Source organism: Opisthocomus hoazin, chromosome 7 (genome assembly GCF_030867145.1).
Source record: "Opisthocomus hoazin isolate bOpiHoa1 chromosome 7, bOpiHoa1.hap1, whole genome shotgun sequence".
In the NCBI taxonomy this organism is placed as follows: domain Eukaryota; kingdom Metazoa; phylum Chordata; class Aves; order Opisthocomiformes; family Opisthocomidae; genus Opisthocomus; species Opisthocomus hoazin.
In genome coordinates, this window is record NC_134420.1 from 1,316,889 (window position 1) to 1,335,977 (window position 19,089).

The window sequence follows — 19,089 nt, forward strand, 5'->3', positions numbered from 1 at the left end:
GACGTTTAGTGTTTGGGCCTCACCAATGCATCAAAAGGCTAGGAAAATTTACTCATCCATGAGAAGGATAAGTCCTTCTTGGATAAACACCATGGATTTAAGCCCTTCCCTAAATTGAATTTAAATTTCTAATCCTTCTGGTCACGAAGAAAACTCTCTACCCACGAAGCAAGCGCTGTGCTGCGCAGTCAGGCTTGCCGACAGTTTCTGCTGCTGCTTCTTCAGCTTTCCCACAGAGATAAAAGAGCAGAGGAGAGGCTAAGGCAGCTAAGGAGTCCCATTAGGAGATAAGCTCTCCATTCTCCCTTCCAGCAGGGATTCTTTAGAGCTTTGTAGAAACGCAGGTCTACTTCTGAAACAGAAAGAACTTCAGAGGAGTCAACCTATTACCAGCAACACTCACTGCACAGCAGCCTGTATCTTCACAGATTTAAGAAAAAAGTTAAAAAGCCTCTGAAGAAAGAGCAAAACAGAAGAGAACAATAGTATCGAAAGGGCTGGCTAGAAAAGTGTCTTTTTCTTCCCTCACGATCGCCCCGTAAAAGCAGCCTGATTAAAAGAAGAGCGCACCAAGTGAGGAAGGAGCCGGCACAGAAGGTCGTTGTTACCTGAGCCCAGTCTGTTTTTATACAGAATGCCACTGATGTTCCGGCACCTCACCGGGAGCTCGTTCTCATACACGGACGGGTCCCAGTTGTACTTGGTTCCAGTTTTTTCTTGAACGGGTGCTAAAGGGGTAGGAGGAGATTGCGGTCCTTTGAAAAAAAAGAAAAGAAAGGTGACAGCAGCCAAAAAGCACACTGGCTACACCTTCACACGCCCAGCTTGGCTGGGGCAGCAGTGTCACGCGGCCAACTGAAGCAGCCGACAGCTCTCCGCAGCAACGTGAGTGACATGGTGCACCACAAAAAATTCAACTGAAACGTTCTGAAAATGACTGAAAATATGCAAACCGCACCTCAGGAAAGCCGCTCTAAGAGCGCATTAAACGCTGAGGTTGTGAGCTGCAGCGGTGTAAGCGGCTGGCTGCATCTTCCCCTGCCCAGAGCCGAGCCCGTATGGCGCTTTAGGCTGCAGGCTTGCCTTGCCATCTTGTGGGCAGACAGAAAACTGCCAAGCAGCCGCCAACAAAACCGCAGCAATGAAGACACCAGCTATTGTGACACTTAATTATCAGCAGGCGGCCTGAATGGCGATCAAACTACACTCAAGGATCCTTTAGAAAGAACTCATGTGTAGGGTGGGAGACTCAAACTTTTATTATCGATACGAAAATGATCCATCTGCCTTTGGGGGTGGGATGGGTGTAGAAAGGCATGTGATAGCCCAGCAGCAGAGCAAGATTTTTCAAGAGCTTATTTGCAAGGGTTAGGGCAAAGAATAAGAAAATGAAATATATTTCTGACATGAAAAAAAACCAAAAAAAAGTAGGCATCCTTCTACTCTCAAGAAATACATGAGGTACCGTGTGAAGAGAGGACAAACGATTCACATAAGGCAACTGCATAATATTTTGCACATAACGTTTTTTTTAATCCTAGCAACACAATTAAAATGGAGGAAAAGCAACGCCTCCGGGAGAACAACACTTCACAAGCAGATTGCCTTATACCTGGTGTGAGAGGTGCTGATGGCCCCTTCAGCCCTGTGGTTTCCACAATGCTGCCGTCTGTGTGAACCACTATGAGAGTGGCCTTTTCAGTATTCAAGCTGTCCCCAATTTGGAGGGCTGTTCTCCCAGACTAGAGAAGAAATAAAGAGTTTAAATTATTAGAGTTAAAATACCAATGTATTTTAGTATTCCCCCAAATCTTCCCAAAGGTACTCTAAAAAACCAATCAGTATGGCAGTTATTGGGTTACTTTTCGAGGTTTCAGCCAACTGAATTCAAAGGTTACATGTTCCAGGTCATTGGTTCCATTACAGAACGAGTATATGGGGGTGGAAAGGTGAAAAAACCTCTCCAAGTGATAAAGAAAAAACTGTATGTCCCCCAGCTACTGGTTTTGTGGCTTAAAGCCTGTGTACTGCAATGAAAACTTATCTTTGCCGTTACAACAGCTACAACACAAACTGAACTCTTTATTTACACCAAGAAAGTACGTGGGACTTTGCTAAGGACCGACTTACCAGCACGTGTCCCGAAATTGAAGCTGCATTTGCCACAGATGTGGTGAAAACATTGTCTGCGGAGGCACCGACATTGGCTACCGTCACTGTGGTGACTTCTGGAATGGGAAACAGACAGGAAATTCATGTTCTGCTGCACCCAGAGAGCCTGATAAACAGCTAAATATATATAGATATATATAAAATTGCATTTCCTTCTTCTTTCCTATTTATTCTTCATGACTCCTTTAAGATGTCATAAACAAAACCATTCTCATTTTTATTAAGCTTCGGGTTGAGCACGCTTTAACCTCCCTGAGACCATAGCAGTGGTTCTCGGCATGTGATGAGCTAAGGGGAAAGTGAATATCGCATCTGTACTAACAAAAAACCCAAAACTGTGATGCTTTTTAGTAAAAGAGGGGTAACTGGCAAACATCGAGGTAAGGAGAACAACCGCCCCTCTTTCTGCCATGTATCAATTCCTAGGGTGCCGTTACCTGTCCGTTTGGCCCAGTTACAAACTGGACCAACTCCCCCCCCCGTTTCTGTGCTCTCAGATCGCCTGTCCGGCTGCCCAGCACCCCAGGGATTTTAGCAGCACACATGGGGGGAGAAAGCGAAAAACCAGCCCAGGAGCTGGCGTGGAGGTACCAATCTGGGTACGGAGGGCTCCGAGATTCTCTGCCTCCCGCTCTCTGCGTGTGTCAGGGCACTTTGCTCAGGGGACACAGGCCCGGAGTCGCTTCGGGCGCACGCAGCCTGCCCGCGCTCGTTTCACCTCACGCTCCGTGCTGTGACAGGGAGGGGCGTGCGACTTCCCAGGCGGGCGGGAGCGGCCCCGGGCTCCGCTCCGCTCTCTCCACTGCACCCCTGAGGTAAACGGCCGCCTCGCAGCCGGCAGCGACGGGGCCCGCCGGGCTGCCCGCTCCGGCCCCGAGGCGTGGCGGGAGGCGCGGGCAGCGCGGCCGGGGCTGAGGGGAGCGGCGCATGCGCACTCCGCCCGCCCTGACCTGCGAAGGCGGTGGCGGCTTCGTCGGCGCTGGGTAAGGGCTCGGCTCCCATCTCCATGTGTCCGGTGTCTGCCGCCATCACCGTCACCGCCGTCGCCTCCTGCTCCTCGGGCTCCGGCTCCGCCTCCGACTCGGAGGCCGCCGTTCGCGGCTGCTGCTGCTGCTCGGGTCCTTCCGCCGCAGCCGCCGCCACTGCGGCCGCCGCCTCCGCTAAGCCCAGCCGCTTCGCCGCCGAGTCGGCGTCCTCCATCCGAGGCGGGCGGGGGAGCCGAGCCCGCCCGAGCGGTCCCCGGCGCCCGCGGCTTCCCCCCCCCACCCCGAACGCAGCTGGGGAGAGGACCGGGGTGGGGGGGGGGGTCGGTCCTCCGAGGCCAGTCGAGCGCTCCTCGGCGGGCTGCCGAGCGGGGCCGAGCTTGGCCGAGCGCTTCCGAGCGCGTTCCGCGGGCGGACTCGAGCGCTTCCGAACCGTCTCCGATGGCGCCCGAAGTGTCCCGAGCGTTCCCAGGCCTCGTCCGAAGGCGGCCGGCGGTTCCCGAGGAGCGGGGCCCGCGCTTCCTGCCGGCTGGCCAATCCCGGGGCAGGACGGAGCCGAGCCCGGCCGAGTCCGCGGCGATACCTGACGGAGCGGGCGGGGAAGCCGAGCCCGCCCGAACAGGGCCGAGTCCCCGAGCGGTCCGGCCCGGAGGGTCGAAGAATCCCGAGCTCGCTCGAGTCCTTTCCGATCCCGCCCGAAGGCGGCTGAGGTAGGAACGAGGGAAGCCGAGCTCTGCCGAGTCCTCTCCGATCGCGCCCGAATTCCCTTCGCCGGCCCGAGCGGAGACGCCCGAACGGGCAGCGCCCGAAGCCGCCCGAAAGCGACCGAACCGGGCCGAGCGCTCCGATCGTACCCGAAGGCAGAAGGGGGCGGGGGGAGGGCAGAACGGTCGCGGCGCAGAGGCTGCCGGGACGCTGGAGGACTGGCGGGGGGCGGGGCGCCAAGATGGCCGCGCCGAGGCGAGGTGAGCGGCGCGTTGCCACCGATACCGGCAGCCGCTTCCCCCCCCCCGGGGTCCCGGCGGGGCGGGGCGGCTGCTGCCCACCGCCTCAGAGGTCACCTCTCGCCGCCCCAGGCACGGGGACACGGGGGGAGCGGGGCGGGGTCCGAGGGCAAGCTGGGCCTCGGCGCCGAGCTCAGCCCGACAGCCATATCGCGACATGCTGAGGTGAACTCCGGCAGCTGCGGGGTCCGGGACAGCGTGAGCAGGGGCTTGGCGCTTGTGCGGGCCGAGGAGCGCCTTTATCCGCAGGGAATGGCTTTACTGAGGCGGAGTTAAAATTCAGCTCTTTGTTTCAGATCGCGAGGCGCCGGGATGCAGAGAAGTTTCTTCATTAGCGGGGTCAGAGTGGTTAATTTGCATTTCTTTGAGAGAGGTCAGAGGCTTCCCCCCAGGTGTAAACTTCAGCCCTCGGTCGCCAAAGCTGGCTTTGAAAACTTCGGCTTGCACGATTCGTGTTTGCCAGCGACCTCCAGACAAGTCTGTGTCATGAGGTGCACTGGGCAACGCTGACGCTAGCTGCTGCGCGCTTTTAGTATAGTTTTGGCATTAAAGAAAATTAAACCATTTTTTTTAGAAACTGGGCCATGTTCTACGTCAAGTAAGCATGCACAGTGTCACTCACAGCCACTTCTAAAATCAGCAGCAGCCTGGGTAAGTCAGGCTTTGGCTGCGTGAAAGACTGAGCGGGCGCGTGGTCCGTAGCTGTTCCCCGCGACGCCGCCCAGGGGAGTCGGCAGGACTCGGTCCAGGGGCTGGCTGCGCGCAGGGCTTGCGATGCAGGCACCCGGGCGAGCGCTGGATAAGCTGCCGCGCTCCTCGGAGTCGGTTCGGGCACGTGAGCAGCTCGCAGAGGCTCAGGCTCAGCACCCGTACTCATCCCCAGCACAAAGGCCTTGTTGCCTGGGAGTCGCTCTCCTAACATGAAGGAATTCGTACAACTGGGAGCAAGGGCCGTCACGCTTAGTTTTCTTCTGGACCGTGCAAGCCAACGGGCAGGAATCGGGTGCCAGCCTGCACGCGGTGGGAAGCCACTGCGCCAGGTCTCACCAACGCAAATGCCCCCCGCAGCAGAACGCTGTTCTTGCTGCTGCCAGTTTGCATGCTTCATATAAATGCTTTAAAATTATTACCGTGCTGGTTTTTCCCCTCCCTGTGCCAGAATGCTCACTTTGAATTCAAAAATCCCCCAGCAGCACTGCAGACTTCATGAGTCCCAGCAGTGAGGACTGTCTCAGGGTGCTGGGATTAGCAGCCTGCTGTTACACCTGAAGTTATGTACTTAGCCGGCATAATAATTACAATTTAACTGCAGTAGCCCTTTCACCGGCGTGCTGTGGGGATTAACGTTTAACCCGTGTGAAATGTCCCCTCTCGCTCAGGGGGAGGCAGCATGCTCTAAATAAACAGTGGCGACCAAACCCCTCCCTGGAACAGAGGCAGGAGTGCGGTCAGTGCCCTCTTGTGGAAAATGATGTAAAAAAAAAAAAAGTTTAGAAATAAAGCTGGGGAGCTGCCCTTAGGGAATTCACTCGGGGTTGCCCGTACTGCAGAATCGTACCACTGCAGTCATGCCACTGACATCACGGCAGCGTAGCTACCCAGCCTGGGCGAGGCGACGCCAGGATAGCACAGCGTTTAGTTACACAGAGAAAGTTCTGTATCCGGACACTTCTTTGGAACAATAACACACCTGCACATGCAGTCGTGGTATTTCAAATCACCGTCCTACTGCACAGTCTAAAATAACTTCAAAATGGAGACATCTCCTTATTGCTGTGCAAGAAAGGAAGCACGTCGTCTTGACACAAGGCGTTACTTCTGCGTCAGGGTTCACACCGGGGTATAAATACAAACGCCTCTTTAACCATTAGTCACTGCAGAGCAAGACGTGTAATGAAACCTGTAATTCCCACTCTGCAGAAAGAAAGCAAGCATTCATCTAAACGCCTTCTGGCCAAGTGAAGGGACGAGTCTGTTAGGAGCCCACGGTCCCTTTCCAGAAAGCGGAGAGGAGAGGAAGCACGTCCAGGAGGCACTTCAGATCACAGTATGAATCACCTTCTAAAATCACTTGCCTATTTCCACCGTGTTCCCAAATTGGATACTTTCATTAGGTGCCTAAAGTTAGTGGGGATTAATTTGGGCCCAACTGCTTGAAACAATTAGGTGACGAGGACATTAGCCTCAGGAAGCCCAGGGATGAAGATGGTGCGGTGACTGTGTCCCACTGATTTGACAGTAATGAGATGTCTGAGAGAAGATGGACGAAACGGCCTTTCACAGACAGTTTTGCTCTCTGAAACAGATCGGAACTTTTCAATTCCTCATGTGTCTGAAAGAGGCTAAGAATATTAATGAGTTACTTAAGAGGTACTTTAGTAGGTCAGTGCCATCATGTTGCAAGGGAATTTTATCTGTGTTTCTGCAGAACAAAAAAAGAGAAAGGTAAAGTGTATTGGTTAGCTTATAGAAAATATTTGGCATGATTTCTGTGGGTGATCAGAACGTACTGAGGTTTTACATAGAATGACTTTGCTTTTGAAGGGAACCGGTTTGGAAGGATGTTGTTCAGAGGAACCGGGGAGCCCTGTGCTCTACAGGAACGCTTTCTCACAATTTAAAAACAAATGGTACATTCTGGTTCCCTTTCGTGTTTCCCTTGTTCCTGCGTAGTTAGAGGGGATGAGGCGTCATCTGCTGCAAAAGGACAGGATAAACAAGTTCTAGGTAACGCCTGTGTACTTCTTTCTGTTTTGAAAGAGATGGGTTCTTCCATGAAAGTGACTTCTCACAACAGGGATTTCCCCCAAAATATTTTAGAATTCATGTGTTTGAAAAAGTTATTTTTGGAACCCAAACTGCATGAGCTGAGAAAATAGTAAGTCTTCCAGTGAAACAAAAAAAACCTTTTTACAAGCATGCCTGACCTCTCTGCTTAACATCAGTTGTTTGAATGTTTCTGCAGCACTTTCGGTAGACATTCAGACTTACTGTCTTGTCTTTATTTTTTCCTTCTCAACGGAAAGGAAGAACTTCATCAGTTGTATCCTTTTTGTACCTTTCATCCCTCACACGCAGGACTCTTCAGGAAGACTGGCTGAAAGGCACTCACATCTTCCTGCCTAATAGATCTGCACAAAGCTGCTGTTGTATTACTCCTTTTTTCCATCATCAGCACCATCCATATGAAGCAAAACTGGTAGAACATTTCTTCCACAGGAAGATGTTTCTTGCAGCGTTAGCTGGGGTTTAGCTTGCGATTCTGCCCTGATCAGCTCCCAGTTGTGCACAAAGCCCTGTAACCCACCCTGCAGCCTTGACAGAGGGCTGGCAGCCACGTTGTATGATCACATACCTCGTTTGCTTAGGAAGCAAGGCTAAAAACTGGGTTTGTGGACTGATGGACAGAAACCCCACGCAGCACAGCTCAGAGACAGCTGACACAGCTGACAAGAGGCAGTAAAAGCAGCTTTCAGCAGCGCTTCCTCTTCTCTCATGTTAATTCACCCTACCTTTACTCCTGCCAAGATCTAAGTAACCTCCTAAGAGGAGACACCCTTGGCTTCAGAGATTTCCATGCTTAGAACCTATCTAGTAATTTTTTGCTCCACCTTCCTTCAACTGGAAAAACACAAAAACCTCGTTCTGTTTTAATAAAATGAGCTGCTCTGGGAACTGGAATACATCCACCACGTGTAGGTGGCTGCTCCGCTCAGAAACTGGATGGGCAGTTCCTGTAAAAGATGCCTGGGATGAAGTTCCTGCCTGGAGATACTCAGAGGATTTGAGAAAGGCTGGGGAAGAGAGGGGAGAGTAAAGAATATTTTGAGTACAGAAAGAGATGTGGAAATAATGGAATCTGCACTGATAACTTCCTTATAGAAATTACATTGTATTATTTAAGGCTAGGAAAGGCATTTGGTGTAATTTGGTTATCAAAAATACTTATGAATGGACAAACTTTTTGAATTCTTGGAGCCACCTTCCAACTTCTCCATGTGGTGCTGAGCCCCAGGACGTCCTACACGCGTCTCTGTATTGCATTACTGACACGCTGCTGTGCCTCAAGAGAAAATGATTCCCTTGGTACGTGTGTACCTGCTGTACAGGAATCGTGTGCGTCCGTGGGGGTGGGTGGGCTCTTGAAGACGTCTGACTGTGGGGTGCCTCCCAGAAATTTGGCATTTCCATTCCTGTTCCTGTCAGGGAGCTAGAGCAGTGCAACATGGGACAGTAGTTCATCCCCCCTGCTCAGGAGCTGCTTGGCTAGGAGGGTTCCTGTCTCCACTGACTCCAGGGGACTCAATGCATAACTTTAGCATGGCTGTCATCTTGGGATGGCCACAGGTGAGACGAATCGGTCCTGAGCCTGCAAGTAATTTCTCCTGATTTGTAGGACAGCTTGGGCCAGATTCCCCATCCTTCAGGGGTATTTTGAGGATGTTTTAAGGATTGTGGAGCTCTCAAATACCTTGGCAGTGGATCCACATAGACAAATAACTAAATATTATCTCATAGCATACAACAGGTTTGTGAGCAGTGAATTAAGGAAGTCTGTTTCTTAGGAATTTACATCTCAGAGTTAAGCTCGTGGCCTTTCTCAGGGACGTAACAAAGACAGCACAGCTTTCAGACTCTCCATCATGCGGGCAGTAATAGGGCCTGTCTGCTTCACAGAGCCACCTATTTTCAAAAACTTACAGGAATTTGATGTATTGGAGTCTGCCAACCCTCTGTCAACTTGCTTAAGGCTGACTAAGAGGTATAGAAGTTGTCTGGGGAAATGTACACATGCACACACACCCCTCATTTGCTTAAGCTGACGAATACCCCACTACATACCAAATAACACTTTTTAAAAAAGAACTAAAGCCAAACCTGAAACAGCAAGCTTTTATCCTAACTCTTGGTATTTGCAGTCTCAAGTTACTTTCTGAACCCTATCCAGTAGGCCAGTCATAGTTGAACCATTTTGTATAAAAAGGTACAGCAGTATATTTTGAGGGTACTGGGAAATGGCGATTTTATGAAATGGATCCCACCTCATTGCTGTGAGAAATCCTTAACAACAGTTACCAGCTGTCATCTCTTCCTTTACAGATTCTGTTTTATGTAAACGGGATATATTACATCTTCTACTTCTTGGCAACTCTTGCAATGGTTGTTTATAAAAGTAAGTTGCATGTATTCTAACACAGAGGTAGGCTGCGTGCTTACGACCTGCTTGTGGTTGGTCAGCATGCCTACTGTATTTCCCCGGCTTATTTACACTGTCTTATTCTACAGGTCAGGCTTTCAGTTATCCAGATGATTTTCTGGCTCCTGATCTTGCCTTGCTTTTCATTATGGCCATTCTTGAAGTGCTCCGATTACAGTTGGGTATGTCCTTTTCAGTGGAATATAATCTTTAAACATTCATCATTCTGAAATTGAGTCTGTGTCAAAACGTGCCAGTTTAGTAGACTAGCAGATATTTGGAGACTGTTGTTCATTTATGTCATTAAACTTTATCTGACTGATCAATAGATGTGTCAGAGGATCAAACAGAATTTGCTCTCACATGAAATATAATCTATAAAGACATTAAAAAACAATAGCTGGGTTGTCAGGAAGCAATATAACTGGGGCAGCTGGAATGCTGTTTACAAGTGAGCGTGACTTGTGAGAATGAGCGTGTTGAAACGCAGAGATTTCCATTCACTGACGCGATCCAGCTCCTTTCCCTGCTCCAGCAGCGTAGACCAGTAACCGAATGGCCGCAGCCTTGTGGAACGGGTAATGCTAAAGAGGTCCCCGAGCAGCGCGCGGCTGCCGCCGCGACTACACCTTTTCCGTCACTCCTGAAGACACACCAGCTCCAACATCTTTGTTTCACTAAGACAGAACAGCATAAAGGGCCTCCTGACGCCTATCCAGAGCTTGCTAAAGCTTCACAAAGTCCTTTTTTTTAAAAAAAAACAAGTTCCTATTAAAATCCGTGCTCAATATTCCTAAGTCATTTATGCAAGGTGGGTCTCTGCTGAGCTCAGCTGACTTGCTGTAGGGGTGAATTTAGCCTGCTGCCTTCACGCGCTCTGCATACGTTTGCTTAGAGCCTGGCGGATGAATAAAGAAGCAAATTTCAAGTCTAATGCAGTTAAACAGCAAAATCTACTGAGACTAGCTTGGAAATAAGATGCAAGGAAGAGACAAGTGCAGCTTCTCCACAATGATAGTAACTTCAAACAGGAATAGATTGGTAGGCAATATAGAAGATTCCATGTGGCATAAGATTTTTAAATCAGGATTGGATGCTCTTAGATGTGCACAGCAGTCCCCAAGTCGTCACACGAAGTGCGGGGCTGGGGGAAAGTTTGATGGTTGACTAAGAAGTTGAGCGATCAGAATGGTTGCAGCTTCATAACTGATTATCTGTGGTAAGAAAAGATAGGTGTCACAACTTCGAGTATCAGCTGATTGCTCTTTATTTAGATTGTTTGGTCAGCAAGAAATGGATTGCTTTTTATTTAGGTTGTTTGGTCAGCAAGAAATGGATTGCTCTTTATTTAGGTTGTTTGGTCAGCAAGAAATGGATTGTCCACTGGTCTTTGGGTTTGTCCTTACGTTTACTGACAGAGCCTGGATTCAGGCCAGTGCTTCAATGTACTCTGAGCTGCAAGCACTAGGACCTTTTCTGAACAGGAATACTCTAGACTTACGGCTTGTGATACTGGCAGAAGAAATCAAAAGACTCACATCAGCTTTTTATTTTCTTCAAGGTTCAAAGGGCAACCTGACAGAAGAAGAGGCACCATTAGGGCTCAGTCTTGTGATCACAGTTGGAAGTGTGATTCTGTCTGTGTATTTCCTGGTGTGGCAAACCTACGTGCTGAAAGCAGACGTCATTCTAAACGCTGTTCTTCTCTTTACATACGGGCTGGAGTCAGTCCTGAAGGTCATAGCCATTGCTGCTTTTGTCAGCTAAACCCTAGCAGTTTTCCACACGTTTTCAACACATTTCTTCTATAAAAGAGTGGGTTTCTATTTCAAATGTTTAATTCTTTTGCATATAAAAATCCTGTAAAACTTTCCTCTGTTTAAAGCACACATTTTTGAGGGGCAGAGGTCTCCCTGAACGGTAGGTAAAATCTCCTGTCCACAGCTGTGTTACACGCTCTCCTCAGTTAGCTCATTTATGGGCAAAGGCAACAGATGATGCAGCAAAAATGCTGCACGCTCTGGCATTCGTCAGGGATCGATACTCAGTATTGACTCCCAGCACAGAGTGGGAGCCAGTGCATCATCCGTCTGCGTGCTGTTGAGATGGCGCGAGCTTTCACGGCGTAGCAGCAGCGTACAACCCAAGTGACACAGAAACGAATCAGGCCAACGCAGCGTGGACTCCTTTCTGCCTTACCGCGTGCGCGTTCGTGTCCGAGGGCGCAGTTTCTCTTCTGCTCTCATTTGTGTTTTCAGACCTCAGTGGCAATTTCCCTGACTTTAGTAGGGCAGTACCCGGTGTATCCCGGTGGGAGAGAGATGAATTGAGTTTTGTGCATACCCAGAGAGCCGAGCTACCGGGTTTGGGCCGCTGGTTCCTGCCGACGCAGAGGCCAAAGGCAGCAGCGTGAGGGTACGTTTGTTTCAGTAGGGCGGCCTTAAGACGAGCAGAAATGTTCACCATTCACTCACCCTGCTGTCCTACTTAAAAGTCCAACAGAATGTTGTCAGGTGCATTTCTGTTTGGTGTTAAATGTGGTCATTTCCATGATTCTGCAAAAATTACTACACTCAAGCCTTGTCTTTTAAATTAAGACCTGTGTACAAATTCAGATTCGTTTACTGTATCAAAAGTATGTATGCATTAATGTAAAGCGTCGGCAGTTTGTGGGGTTTTGTACAAGCAAGTTTTATATTCAGAATTTCCTACTTTTGTATTTATTTATTCAAATCAATAAAGTTTTAGATCTAAGAAGTGTTTGAAGTGCAGAGCGTCTTGTTCAGATCCTAGGCTACAGCTAAGCTACACACAGAAGGACCTGGGCAAGACTGGATTTGTGCAGAAGCCCCTCCTGAGCCTGCTGCTGCTGTATGCAGGCCATTCTCCTGCCCTGGCAGAGAGCACCCGAGGACTGCGCTAATCTGCACTAGCCAGGGGCTGAAAACACAGCGGGGCAGGCCCCGCACCGCCGCAGCCACACTGCTGTTTTCTTTCCAGCAGTGACAGAATCACAGAACGTTCAGGATTGGAAGGGACCTCTAGGGTCACCCAGTGCCACCCCCTGCCCAAGCAGGGTCACCCAGAGCAGGCTGCACAGCACCGCATCCAGGCGGGGCTGGAATATCTCCAGAGAAGGAGACTCCACAGCCTCCCTGGGCAGCCTGGGCCAGGGCTCCGGCACCCTCAGAGGGAAGAAGTTCTTCCTCATGTTCAGACGGAACTTCCTCTGCTTCAGTTTGTGCCCGTTGCCCCTTGTCCTGTCGATGCAGAAGGTCCTGTGGAAGGGCCCAGTTTCATCCCTCGGTTATTCCCAGAGGAGCCCCTTCCAAGGCCGGGTAGCACCAGCTTCCATCCACGTTACACCGCCCAGCAGCCAAAATCAAAGCAGACACGTTGGCAGGAATCCCCCTGGGCCAGATCCTGCTGAGGCAGCGGCACAGCCAACCCTTTGTTGAGCAGCAGCAGCGAGGCTGCACCCGTGCAGACAGTGTGAAAGCGGCAGAGCTGGGTGCTAAGGAGCAGCCAGGAAACCGAATGACCAGAGGTTTCTGTGCTTCATCTGCGTTAATCAAACACCCACCCGTTTGTCCTTCCCGATTCGCCTGGCACAACGGAATGTACTCCTCACGTGTTCCGAGAGGTGACAAACCTGCCGAGCTGTACCTGCCCGCTTAACGACGAACGCATACTGAGCAAAACCCCTTCCTGTCTGCGTACAAACAAAAGCATAAACTTTTCCTGGAACTTACACCTGCCTTACACAAAGGTCTGGCAATAGAGCATCTGACAGGTTTTAAAGGAAATAGCGCAAAGGACATTTTTTTTTTTTACCTGAATGTAGGTGGTGCAGCAGACGGGGTCACACACGTTAACTTCAAGTTGCGGCCTCCACGCTTTACCTTCCTTCTCGTGGTGCTCCCTACGAACAAAATAAATGCAAAATATTAGCACGACTGGAAGTAGCAGAGGCCCAGGGTATAGATTCAGCAGACACCAGCAAAGCTAGCGGAAGGTGTTCCTACCCCCAGGTGTTTGACCCCACCGCAGATCACCGCCCCTCAGCTACAGCCCTACAACCACTGCTGACGCTGCGCCGTAAAACACGATCCCTGGCCTGACCCGTGCAGAAAACAGCCCTCGGAAACGCTCCTCCGGATGAGGCTGTTACTTAGGTGATGGCTGCCACGTTTCTGCCCAACCCCACAGCACGGTCCGCGCTGGGGACAGTCTGCTGGGCCACGCACATAAAGCAGCCTCCTCCTCGAGCTTCATTAAACAGTGTGGAGTTTTTATGTATGTATATATATATTTATATGTTATAAAACACAGTGAACCCCTTGCTGCCTAACCATCACCTAGACGAAAAAGAAGAATTAGCAGAGAACGACAGTGCTTGCTGACAGTCAGCAATGGGGTAAATACACACACACGATGCAAACCAAAAACCTCTGAGCTCGTTTCCGAGCCCCGCCGGCTGGCTTGCAGGCTGGTCACAGCGTCGGGGACGGCTGTCAGTGCTTGCGGGGGGTCGGGTGGCACCAGCCTGGGTTTGCACCTTCAAAAGGGCACGACAGCTCTGTTTCAGTTATCAGTTTAAGATAAAATTGTCCATGAACTTTTTCTGATTAGGTGAGCAGATACTGGGGTCCTGCTGCTGCTGACAGCCCCCCACTCTGTGGTGAAGGTAGGAGAAGGATGAAGAAATCTGTAAGCTTCAGCCAGCTCCTCTGTCTCAGGTATTTCCAGGGTTTGAATAGGAATCGTAATTCATGCTGGTGACCCTGATTTCATGACAGCTTCTCTCCATGCTGAGCTGGGACAAAGACCCAAGGTGAACTGGGCCCTGCCTCAGAGAGTTTCTCTAACCAGGAGCTCCTTTCCAAACCGTTCCCACTGCTCGGAGAAGCCAGGGCACGGCATAGTGAAGCCATTGATGACATTTGCCAGACATAAGATTGCTGGAGCTTTTAATTATGAGGGCCCAGCCCTTCTGAAACAGGACAAGCAAGTCGGATGAAAACAGCATTAAAAATTTAGAGGAACACATATTTTGAGGAGCTCGGTTTGGGTGTTGTTTACTCTGCAAGGAAGAAGTCTTTGTTCTCAAGCCATCATAGGGGTGTCTGCCGCCAACCTGATTTAAAAGGCTGATCCTGAGAGGCAAGTTAACCTCCTGGGATTTCAAACTCGGAGATACTCCGGGAGATAGGACTTTATTGGCCTGTGGCTTTTTTGTGTTCCTCAGCAGGCAGAAACAACATACAGACCAAAACCCAGGCGAAGCGGAACAGTCCCCCAGCGACCACCGTCTTCGTCACAGCGCTGAAGGGCTTCGAGCCGCGGCGGAAGGAGCAAAGCCGAGGACGCACGCTCGTTTGGTTCCACATCTGGGAGCCGAGCCAGCGGAGCGAGCGGGCGTGCAGGAACTGCCGCCGAGCAGCAGGGTAATTCCCGGCTGGCCGATTGCCTCTCCCCACTCCGACCAGCATCAGCTGGTGCAGGGAAGATGTAGTAAGCTCCACTGTGGTTTTCTTCCCCGCCGGAGGAGAAGTTCCCTCCTCTGCTCAGCAGTCAGAGATCTCCTGCGGGGTGCAGCACCTCACGGCAGCCTGCTGTGCCTGGCTTCCTCACGAACGTGATGCCAAGGCTGCCAGGTAGCAAGCAGTCACTGCCTTAAACAGCAAGTGGCTCCTCCAGCAGAATCCTGCCCATTGCCTGGTTGCATCCTGGGAAAGCCAGCCCAGCCCAGCGGTCCCAGTGGCAGATAGTGGATCCTGCACAAAACCTTTCAGCTGGCAAGGCTCGCTGGGCTCTGGCATAGTTGCCATTCCCACCACGTTTCCCTTCTGTTGAAGCAATCTCCCTTCCCCTGCCCGGTGGTCACTCTCTCAGTGCTGCTTCTCCCAGGGCCGGCCACGTTTTCCCAGTGCCAGCCCTGCGATCTCACCGACATCGCAACGAGGAAGATGACGGGGCGCTGGGTGGGTGCATCACACCGAGTATCGGTTCACGTTCTTCCGCGGTGGAAGAAGTCGTTCTGTCAAAACCAAGCTGCCAAAATTGTGACTGTCATGCGAGGAACTGGCTCTCCCCGTGCCCAGCTCACCCGGCGGCATTCCTCCTGCGATAACTCACCCGGGGCGGTTCCCCTGCCCGGCGTCTGGACGCGGGCCAGGCAGCAAGCTGAGCACAAGCCCCTACAGCACGGTGGGCACCAAAGAAAACCACGGCAGCACGGAGCTCGACAAGCGCCGTGTTAAGGAAGCCAGGCTCCCTCCAGACCTCTGTCCCGTGGTGGAAGCGTTTCCCTATTTCTTTCTCTTGTGTCCGAGTCACAGCTATTCCTTCCCTGGGGCTGGGGATAAGGGGTCTCTAGTATCTACACGCCGTGGGTTCAACACGTCGTGGGATAGCGGGGAGGCCTGCGGTGCACAGGCACTTGAATAAAATGCTCTCAAAAGCCCCATTTTTTGGGGAGGACTCGCTAACCAGGTGGATCTCATGCTGCCGCAGACACACCTGTAAGACCCGTGCATTCAGCTGGTATTTTCCAGCTTCGCAACCAGCTCGTGAGCTGATCCCATCATTTTAAAACACCCCTGAAAACTAAATCTCAAGTCAGGAGAAGCTAGGTGCTCTTTGAAATGAGTCTGCGCCGGACTCATGGAAAGAGACCATTTCCCAGAGGTCAGGGTCCCTCTAGGCCCCCAAACACACAGTCTGCAGGGCTGGGCTTGCAGCACAACCCTAACACCCTCTCCGCAGTCTGGCAACCGAAACTCAAGAGCAGCCTTGCCACCTTTTAAAACTTCCTTCTGGCTTTTCAAGAGCGAGCGAGGAGCAACAAGAGGCTACGTGATGAGACTGGGGCTTCTAAAGAACCCCTTCCCAGAGAGCACGGGAACAACACCGGCCACAACGCAGGGGCTGAAGCTCCAGCCCTACCTCTGCTACTCCGGCAAGCAGCGGCGCTTGCGTCCTCCGTGCCCCACCCGGGGCCCCGGGTGAGGAGGGGACGGTGGGCTTGCTCCTGCCAACACCGGTAACCGAGCCCGGGCCCCCGCAGGGGAGGGCTGACCCAGTACCGCGGCGGCACAGGACTGCTCCCTGCGACAGCCAAAAGGGTCGCCTACGGTTTCTGCCTGCCAGAACGCACGGGCACACGCGTGTGAGTAACGGCGGGGCCCTGCACGCGGCGGCTGCCTGAGCAGAGCCAACAGGGAGCAGCTCCTGCCAAGGAGCGAGTTCTGCCCAGGCTGCACCGTGCTGACGCCAAAAGCTTTGCCTGACGCCCGAGGCCAGCGAGCCCTTCGCTCCCCTCCCGCACCACGGCAATCGCTTCACCTCGGTTCCTCCCAAAGGGGGGTCCAGCAATCGCTCCCCTCTCCCTGCCGTAAGCCGGGCACTGCTCTGCCATAGCTATGGTTTACCTTTGCACAGTGCCAGGGGCTGAAGCGTGGGGCCGAGACGTGTGGTACGGCCAGGCCCCGCGACCTCCTGCCAGCTCGCGGGAGAGCTGGGGCAAGACGAGGGGCTTTACGGCCGCGTAACCCTGAGGAGCGCAGTGCCACGGTGTGGGGTACCCTGAAGGCAGCTCTGCTCCTCGTCCCAGACTGCTTCGGGGACCAGGAGAGACAGGACATTTTCCAGGACATTCCAGGGAGGCTGTGGAGTCTTCTTCTCTGGAGATATTCAAGACCCACCGGGACAAGGTCCTGTGCAGCTTGCTGTAGGTGACCCTGCTTCGGCAGGGGGTGGGACTGGGTGACCCACAGAGGTCCCTGCCAACCCGACCATCCTGTGATTCTGTGACACTTTGCCCTCTCCCTCCATCTCACGGCACCTTTCCCCGCTGCAGACATCAGGGCAGAGTGAGCAAGCAAGAGCGAAGCTGGAGGAAAACAACCGGCGAGCCAGCGCGGAGCTGCGGAGGAGAGCGCCGGGCTGCACAAAAGGCGCCTTGTTCCCCCCCGAGACACTCGGGCAGCGCGTCCCCTCCCGCACCAGCGATGGAAAACCCAGCACCAAGCACTCCCTCACCACCACCAGCCTCCCCCTCCGGTATGAAATGTTCCCAGGCGAAAGAAACCCGAAATTTTACACGTCCCTCCCAGGCAGGACCTCGCCTCAGCTTCTGGTCCCCTTGCGTGAGGAGTGGGCGCAGGCCCCCGCTGCCCCCGACGCCTTGCGGGGACGCAGCCGGCTCCTAGTTATACAGTAACCTGTTGCTCCGGGTCCCAGCTCCACCTCTCGCTGCCTCCACCTCCCTCCCCTCCTCTCTCCTCTGCCAAGAAACCTCTGTCACCTGCTCTCAGACAACCGGGGCGAGCGGCACCGGGACGGAAGGACCGAGGGGAGCCAGCGGCACGGGGACCCCAGGCTGGGGCACCGGGTGGGCTCTGCCTCGCTCTCTCCTCCGCCGTTGGGCTCGCAGGCAAAGCGCGGCGCGGGGAGGCAGACGGAGCTTGGCTGCCGGAGAATGGCAGCGGGATTTAACTAGGAGGGCACGGCTAACTGGGAGAGGACGCACCGGAGCCGAGGGGACGGCGTGAGACCAGAGCGGCTTCTCAGCACCGGTAAGTCCCTCCTCGCAAACCCGAAAACTTCACATTCCCCCCCTCGGCGCCGTCTGCCTCCAGACTCGGGCGGGTTCAGCGGCGGAGGGAGCGTGGCTGGAGCGGGGGCTGCGCCTGGGATAGCTGTCAGCCCATCGTTCTATGGGGTGGGGGTTTTTTAAAGAGTAAAAATACCATAACTTTTCCAGCGTTATTTTTTCGGGGCTTGTTTGCCGTCCTTGCGTTTCCCCATGGGCCGGGTCCAGTAGGTGGCACTTTCTTGGCAGCAAAATGTCCGTCTGGCACAGAACGCAGCTTTTTTTTGTTGTTCCTAATGAAGTCTGGAGACGGTAGTTTTCAGCAGCTGTTTGTTTGCAAACCTCGGGGTTTCCTCCGTTCGGGATGCGTGCAGAGGGAATTCGGGCTGTTCCCCACCGGGCACCTCGGCGAGCTGCTCTCTCGGGGGCCGAGCTCTCCCCGGCCGTGACCTCGGCAGGATTCATCGCCCTATTTCGGAATGGAGGGAAGGCTTGCTCGGAGCTGCCCCGGTCCCTCGCGTGACAGCGCCGGCTCCCCGTGAGCTTTCGTCTGCATGAAAGAGTTGGAGCACAGCTCTCCTGTTCCCTTTCACTTATTTGCCTGGAAAATCCCAGTGCAAACTCCACCGAGGACAAGGCTCGGGGACGAACGATTTGACTGACGTTATTTTTAAATACTGGAAATAATTGTGAGACAACACAGAGGTAAAACACAGTGATTGCCCTGCTGTAATTAGGACAACGGGTAGTAACGCTTGCATTGCTGGGCTGCGCTGAAACGCTGCGCGAAGCAAGTGCTGTCACAGGGATCAGACCCATCGGGGAGTGTTTGTCCAAGAGCTCCAGCGCTGGGCTGCTTTGGTGGGATCTGCCCCTAAAAAAGGGCTTTTTTCCAAGTTAAAGAAAAGCCAGCAACAGGCTCAGCCCCAGCTGACGCGCAGCAGCCTGGCAGGCTGAGGCAGAGACCCACGCAGGGTTTCACCCGTGACTGCCGCATGCAGTAGCGCATTCCTGGCTCCGTTCAGTTGCGCGATCGAGTTTTCAGTTCATCAGAGACATAAATTAGCCCTTCACACGCAGCGAGGGCAGGCAGCAGTACTGAACCAAGGAGCCCTTTAAAACAGGACTGTGAAGAGG

General features: G+C 52.7%; 4 protein-coding genes across 4 annotated transcripts in view; 2 read left to right on the forward strand and 2 right to left on the reverse strand.

Annotated features, from left to right (window-relative positions):
- Positions 1-3,372, reverse strand: part of DEAF1 (DEAF1 transcription factor) — a 23,844-nt gene extending 20,472 nt beyond the window's left edge. The window contains exons 1-4 of the mRNA XM_075425109.1: positions 3,123-3,372; positions 2,131-2,228; positions 1,613-1,742; positions 609-755 (exon numbers count right to left, since the gene is read on the reverse strand). Coding sequence (XP_075281224.1) covers positions 609-755; positions 1,613-1,742; positions 2,131-2,228; positions 3,123-3,372 — 625 coding nt within the window. The remainder of the gene's footprint in view (positions 1-608; positions 756-1,612; positions 1,743-2,130; positions 2,229-3,122) is intronic.
- Positions 2,142-19,089, reverse strand: part of GATD1 (glutamine amidotransferase class 1 domain containing 1) — a 109,710-nt gene continuing 92,762 nt past the window's right edge. Inside the window, exons 8-9 of the mRNA XM_075425113.1 lie at positions 13,191-13,278; positions 2,142-2,228 (exon numbers count right to left, since the gene is read on the reverse strand). Coding sequence (XP_075281228.1) covers positions 2,214-2,228; positions 13,191-13,278 — 103 coding nt within the window. The 3' untranslated portion in view covers positions 2,142-2,213. The remainder of the gene's footprint in view (positions 2,229-13,190; positions 13,279-19,089) is intronic.
- TMEM80 (transmembrane protein 80) lies at positions 3,289-12,113 on the forward strand. Its single transcript, XM_075425112.1, is given in 7 exon segments — positions 3,289-3,752; positions 3,755-4,090; positions 4,093-4,120; positions 7,186-7,202; positions 9,239-9,332; positions 9,446-9,538; positions 10,918-12,113. Coding segments are annotated over 7 exon segments (930 nt in total). The 5' UTR covers positions 3,289-3,596; the 3' UTR covers positions 11,124-12,113.
- Positions 17,577-19,089, forward strand: part of EPS8L2 (EPS8 signaling adaptor L2) — a 66,233-nt gene continuing 64,720 nt past the window's right edge. Inside the window, exon 1 of the mRNA XM_075425106.1 lies at positions 17,577-17,935. The gene's annotated coding sequence lies outside the window, so the exon portion shown is untranslated. The remainder of the gene's footprint in view (positions 17,936-19,089) is intronic.